Raw genomic sequence first — 6,764 nt, forward strand, 5'->3', positions numbered from 1 at the left:
TCTGAAGGCGTCGGGACGAAGTAGTAAATAAGAGCTTTTAAGTAAAAAATAAAATAAAATAAATTCAATTATGTAAAAGAAAAATTACTTAAAAATGAAGGTAGCATATAATTTATCATATGTATGTTGTGCAGTAGTTGATCCAATCAACTACAGAAGCATAATTTGAGAGTCAGAAGAAAATATTCGTGAGAGAAATTTGTGATCTCATTGCTCCTAAAGAACAAAATCATCATATTCTGTAGGAGGAGAAGACGCATGAACATGATGAAAAACGGACATCCTTTCAACACAAGAAATAATTAAGTTTTCTATAAAGTTGGTAGAGATGAGCTTAACAGGTATATTGTGTGAGAAATTAAGAGTAAATTGAAGCATGAACAAATTGTTATTCATGGTAGGGTTACTACCACATGGTGGAGGCAGAAGTAGAATTAGTTTTGTTTGACATGCTTGAGATTTAAACCTACTAGGCTCTGAACCATATAACAATTATAATATCGAATAATTTCTTCACTTTTATTTCATAAACACAAGTTACATGTATTTATAGTACACCTAACCCAATTCCTATAGAAACTCCTAATCAAACTATATATGAATACTTAGCTTACTTGGACTAGCGTGGAAGGCATCCTTTCCTCAACACTAAACGACTAATATAAGCACGCCAATTAGCTGATTACTTAGTTTACCTAGAGCTTCATTACCACCGAAAAATAAGAAAAAGAAAAGTTTTTTATTATGGCAAGAGAATGAGCCATTATTTGGTTTAGGATTAACAAAAGAACACAACAATAATATAAATATTAGTTGATGCTATTAATATCGATGTTCATTCTCATTTTCATTCTCATAAATAGAGGTAAGAATTTTCTTTAGTTTGTTGTTGAAGGCAAATGGTCGCTCTAAATGAACAGAATGTCCTGCCTTTTCAATACAATGCAAAGAGGCTCTTCCTTTAAGTTGTCTGCATCAAAATTAATTTTAATTATTAAATTACAAATATGATCTAAGGATAAAGATCACTTACTTTTCCAAGTTGCGAGCTACTTCCAATGGAAAAATTTCATCATGCTCTCCCCATAATAGATGAAACTTCTGCAATACAACCCATGAAACATATCATCTATATTATGAATTTCTATGTATATCAATGTAATTAACTACTGTTTCACTTACACAACAACTCTTTAATTTGAAATTATTTTCCAAATTTTTTGATATAAATTCAAGGGTAAATTCCAAAAAAAACCCATGTGGTTTGATGTTGTTCCAAAAAAACCCTTGTGGTTTGGTTTTACAAAAAAAAAGGACCGTGGTTTCGCCGTTACCCGAAAAACGGAAATTGGCTTAACACCGTTAAAAATGCTGACGTGGCAAGGGACAGAGTTGGAAAAATATTTATTTTTATTTTTTTTTATTTTTCCTTTTTCTTCTTCTTCTTCTTCTTCTTCTTCTTCTTCTTCTTCTTCTTCTTCTTCTTCTTCTTCTTCTTCTTCTTCTTCTTCTTCTTCTTCTTCTTCTTCTTCTTCTTCTTCTTCTTCTTCTCTCTTTTTTTAGTTTTAATCTAATTGATCCGATTTAATGGAAGCAAGGCAAAGAAAATCCTCCAAGTATCAGAAAATATATCCGAGGAGGAAACCCAATGATACCACAAATCTGAGTATTTACACCAAAATCTATGGTAATAAATGATTGAGATTTTGCAAACAAGAAGAATAATAGCAAAAATTAGTTTAGTAAATGAAGAGCAGAGAAACTTACTAAAATCTAACCAACCCCAGACTGATCAAGAATGCATCCACAGGTGGATAGGAGCATATCACGAAGAAAAAAAAGAGTGAAAATGAACAAGGGAAAGGGTTAAATTCGAGGCAAAATGAGAATCAAAAGGAGGAAGATGAGGAGAAAGTAGAAGGTTCCTTTTCTACGCATCTCTAAGACTCTTCTCTTTCCAGAATTCTGAGGAGGAGGAGCTCCGCGACTGCAATGGTGGAGAATCGGAGGAGGAGGAGGAAGGGGTGCCAGAGGAAATCTGGACAGATTTTCGGAAATCTGGAAATTTTCCAGATTTCCGTCGGAAATCTGGAAAATTTCCAGATTTCCGAAGAAATCTCTGGAAATTTCCGAACTTAAAAAAAAAGAAGGAAGAAGAAGAGGGATGAAGAAGAAGAAGAAAAAGAAAAAGAAAAAGAAAAAAAAGAAGGAAGAAGAAGAGGCATGAAGAAGAGGGAAGAAGAAGAAGAAGAAGAAAAATAAAAAAGAAAAATAAAAAAAAAATATTTTTCCAACTCTGCCCCTTGCCACGTCAGCATTTTTAACGGTGTTAAGCCAATTTCCGTTTTTCGGGTAACGGCGAAACCACGGTCCTTTTTTTTGGTAAAATCAAACCAAAGGGTTTTTTGGAACAACATTAAACCACAGGGTTTTTTTTTGGAATTTATCCTAAATTCAAATTTGACGTATGTGATTTAAATGAAAATTGATATATACAATACTATTTTGATCATATGGATCTTAAAGATCATGTATCATTTGATCATTCATTGTTAAATCCAGACTTATTAGAATCTTAGAGTGTAGATTTAAAACATTATAAAATTTAGATTTAATAAGTTTAGTTACTATATATATTTGGTCATTAAGGTAAATATAAACACTGTTGTATACAATAATATTAAATCTACTAGATGGAGGGTTTAAACCCTCAAATTATCATTTGTTCTTAAAATGTGAACATCGTAGTAGAATCCATATTCTAAGTTCAAACTGGGATAGCAAGGGTTTCTTTCTCGCCCACTTCTTTCTTCTTCTTTCTTTTTTCTTTCTTCTTTTTACTTCTAAAGCTTGACTCATTTGTAACTTGAAAGTTTAACCACGACTTTCTTCTCCTTTCTTTTTTCTTTCTTCTTTTTACTTCCAAAGCTTGACTCTTTTATAACTTGAAAGCTTAATTGGGACTAAATCTATTCAGAGGAGGGAGAAGGAAGGTTGTCTTCCTTCTTCCTCCTCTCATCTATGGCTTTATTTACCTTTTTTTAGTTTTTATTTGTGTTTTCCTTTTGTTTCAGTTGAAATCCATATCTTTTATCGAATTTTCTCCGTCTGATTCACACTTGTCAGCTATAACTCTTTCGTTTACGCTTTTTTCGGGTTTAGCAAGAGCGGAAACGTATTATCTTATACGTAGATCTACAGATCTACGGAGTTGCATCAGTAGAAATGACTCAGATCCGGTTGGCCGGAAGAAACTAAATGATGATGATTGTTTTGCAGTTGCTTTCATGCAAAGTTGGATTCGTGATAAGTATGTGATTTGTCGTTATGTTGTTTTAGTTGTACCTTTTATGGCTATGTTTGCTCTTTGTAGTCTTTTTATTTTCTTTATGGATAGTATTAGACATTAGCTTGTACTTATATAAGGTTTTATCTCTTAATATTTTCATGATGTATTTATATTTCTTCATCTAATGAATGATTGAGCATTAAAAAAAAAAAAAAATAAAACAAACAAACAGAGATAGCAAGATAATGTGAAACTCTTACCTGTTTACCAATTCAATTATTTATCTTGTCCTGTATGTACAAATTTTAAATTTCACTCTCACCCTATAATTTTAGGATACCATGATATACATGTGTGCATCAAATTTATTCGTTAAAATCAAATCAAAGAAAAAATAAATAAATCATAAATTTAGAAAACAACCTTACATAAATTTAGCATTAATTTTGTTATATAGCATGTATGAATAAAAAGAAATGTGTATATAATATAGTAATTATGATAATAAAATTGAAATATTATTTCTCTTAAGAAAAAAACTCTAACTAATAACCACTGCATGAATAATTTATATTTAACAAGAGTATCCTGCAAAAAAAATTAAATATATATTTATTTTCCTTTTCAATGAAAAACTCTCAATTTTTATATAATACATTTTTATGGAAATTTTATATAATTTATAATTTAGGCAAAAATCACCGTGAGACTCCTTATATATTCTGACTTTGGTGTATTTGGTGTATTGAGTTCCTAATCTTTTATTTTAATACTGTAAACTCTTGATATTTTGTTTTTTTGTCACATTAAATCACTGCTTAACAAGTTAATTAGCGATAAACATCCAATTCAGTAAAAAAAAATCGTTATTGGATTCATCCCAAATTAGACAACCGTATTCTTTTTCTTTTCGAAATGATATTTTTATCGTTTTTATATAGCGACATTAAACATATATAAAACTGTTAAAAATAAAAATTTCAAAACTAAATGAAATAACATTTTGCTAACTGATTTTTATGGATCATAGACTTGAATCAAAATGATGAGAGGCTTCATATGTTTTCTCATATTTTATTATAATTTTAACAAACCTAATTAAGATTCCTAAATTTTGGATCAATTTTATCCCAAACAAACAAATAAAGTGAAGATGAATATATTTACCTGGGAAAAATATGGGATTTTGACGTCCTTGTCGCTTGTGACTAAAGCCTCCAGAAGTTGTGTTCTCTCCTTGCGGTTAGCAGACATTGTCTACAAATTATTTTAAGACCAAAATTTCAATATTTTTTAATCAAAATGCACAAACATTCGGGGGGGGTTAAATTTTCTCTTGGCCGTTAATGTTAAAGGTAAATTTGTACAATTTTAAACGTTAGAGTTAAAATTGCTCTTATGTGTAAATGTTAGAAGTATTTTACATGAGTAAAAGACCATCAAAATAACAACGATAAAGGATTATGATGCTTTTTATCTTTACCCAACCACCTATAATTTGATAACATTTTTCTTATTACCTCAGAGAAATCTTAACTAGCGTAAGTGAAGAGTTAGATTAAATTACCTTCAATACATGTTGGTAAAAAAAGTCTGGAAACCATGGAAGCTGATACGTAACAATGTCAAACACTTTTTTGACATCTTCAACAGTACGAGGAATCAAAAGCTCAGACCAAGAAGAGAAGCCAAGTCTTTTTAACCCATCTGAACTCATACTCTCAGTCAACGCCATTACTGAGCAACTTACCACCATTGACTTAACCAAATCAGGATACTTCTCAGCCATTTTGAACCCAACAATCCCACCATAGCTCAAACCAACCAACACACACTTCTCCACCCCAAGTTTCTTCAGTCCTTTGGCTATGCATTCCGCTTGAAACTCCGGTGACCGCTCCGCTTTATCGGTGGTTGAGTCACCAAAGAAGAGGAAACTAGGAACATAAACTGAATAAGTTGTAGCCAAAGACAATATCTGAAATTGCCATTGTTGAATACCGTTTGATCCAAAACCATGAAGAAATACAACTGCTGGTTTTGGTTTTGGTTTAGGTTTAGTGGTTTGGTTAGGAAGCCAGAAGTGGATGAGTGTCCCTGGTTCGACCTCTACTAGTTGGGGTTTCATTCCTGATAGCTTTAGGAGCCGTTCTAATGCAGACATGTATATTTCCAGGGCCTTTACCATTTTGCTCTATTCTTAATTTTTTTCTAAACCAACATTCTCTAGAACTATATATATAAAATATATTAAATGAAGGTAGGTAAGGTTTTAACCGTTTTTGTAAGCAATAATGGGTATGTTGGAGGAATAAGGGAATGAAAATATAATACTTCCACCAGATTCCTTATCACCATAACCATAGGATAGGATACTTATCTCTCCTTATCCATTTGTAAATTTTTGTTTGTCTTCACATAAGACATATTCACATGTTCACAGAAACTTATTTTTTCATTTTTTATATATATATTTTTTAACAAATTAAGTTTATATTTTATTTCAACATTCTCCCTTAAATTTAGTAGTAAATTGTTATGTTTTGGTAATATAATATATTGGGTTGCCTTCACACTTAACCATTCAACCAGAATAGATTAACGTTGTAAATGCAACAATTGACAACCAACCACCCACCAATTCAATGCCCCTCTATACGTACAATTTAATTGATCACTTACTTAAATTGTTACTACATAACATAATACAGTATAATGTTATGGAAGGACAAAAGTAGATCCGTTCATAACCCATTGCCCCCAGCCCCTTCTTTTTTGATTGAAAGCATACTACCGAGCCGTGGAAACAGGACATCTCAACGAGGTTGGCACCCCCTGAAAGTCACACGAGCTCAGAGCCAAATTTATTAAAAGAAAGAGAAAAATGATAGAAAAATAGAAATGTGTCTCCAACTTAGGTGAATCGGTACACAGACCGTCTACTCGAGTTTAAAAAGCAAAAAACTGAAGAGAAACTAAGGACAGAATCCCACCACTGAATGCTAGACGCAGATCTGTCATAATTGGCTAAGGTATCAGCCACTTGATTGCCTTCTCTGTAAACGTGGGAGACTACAAAAGTCATGTTATCCAAGTGTGCCAAGCATTGAAGCCAATCTTGACGAACCTGCCAAGAGAGAGCAAGAGATTTCGAGCGAAACAAGCTAACAACATATGTGGAATCACTTTCCAGCCAGAGCCGTATCCAACCCCGATCAAAGGTCGTTCAAACAACGAAAATAGCAGCTTGGATTTCTGCTAGGAATGCAAAGCTTGACGGTAAAAGGAAGGCGAAAGCTCCTTCAAAATCCCCTGTAGAGCTCCTGAAAATTCCACCGCATCCAGCCGGCTCGGGACACCCGAGCACTGAAGCGTCTGTATTTACTTTCTTCCCATCCAAAGGTGGCGGCTGCCAAGTAACAGGTATGATACGAGGAGCAACTGGTGAATGCCTATGAATGCTTAACTCTGCCAA

At 32.8% G+C, this 6,764-nt stretch overlaps 1 protein-coding gene across 1 annotated transcript; it reads right to left on the reverse strand.

The window, feature by feature from the left end:
* Positions 1–720: 720 nt before the first annotated feature.
* Positions 721–5,581, reverse strand: LOC136209953 (uncharacterized). Its single transcript, XM_066001589.1, has 4 exons — positions 4,857–5,581; positions 4,457–4,546; positions 1,034–1,101; positions 721–970 (listed from the first exon to the last, which is right to left on the reverse strand). The coding sequence occupies exons 1-4, from the start codon at positions 5,475–5,477 to the stop codon at positions 823–825; spliced, it is 927 nt and encodes a 308-aa protein (XP_065857661.1). The 5' UTR covers positions 5,478–5,581; the 3' UTR covers positions 721–822.
* Positions 5,582–6,764: the final 1,183 nt, after the last annotated feature.

The sequence above is a fragment of the Euphorbia lathyris genome, chromosome 10 (genome assembly GCF_963576675.1).
Source record: "Euphorbia lathyris chromosome 10, ddEupLath1.1, whole genome shotgun sequence".
Taxonomy (NCBI): Eukaryota; Viridiplantae; Streptophyta; class Magnoliopsida; order Malpighiales; family Euphorbiaceae; genus Euphorbia; species Euphorbia lathyris.

Coding starts and splice junctions, on each gene's coding strand:
- LOC136209953 (XM_066001589.1), bottom strand. CDS start 5,477: ATGGTAAAGGCCCTGGAAATATACATGTCTGCATTAGAACGGCTCCTA. Junction 4,547..4,856: donor TTTACCAACATGTATTGAAG/GTAATTTAATCT, acceptor AATAATTTGTAG/ACAATGTCTGCTAACCGCAA. Junction 971..1,033: donor GTAGCTCGCAACTTGGAAAA/GTAAGTGATCTT, acceptor ATTTTGATGCAG/ACAACTTAAAGGAAGAGCCT.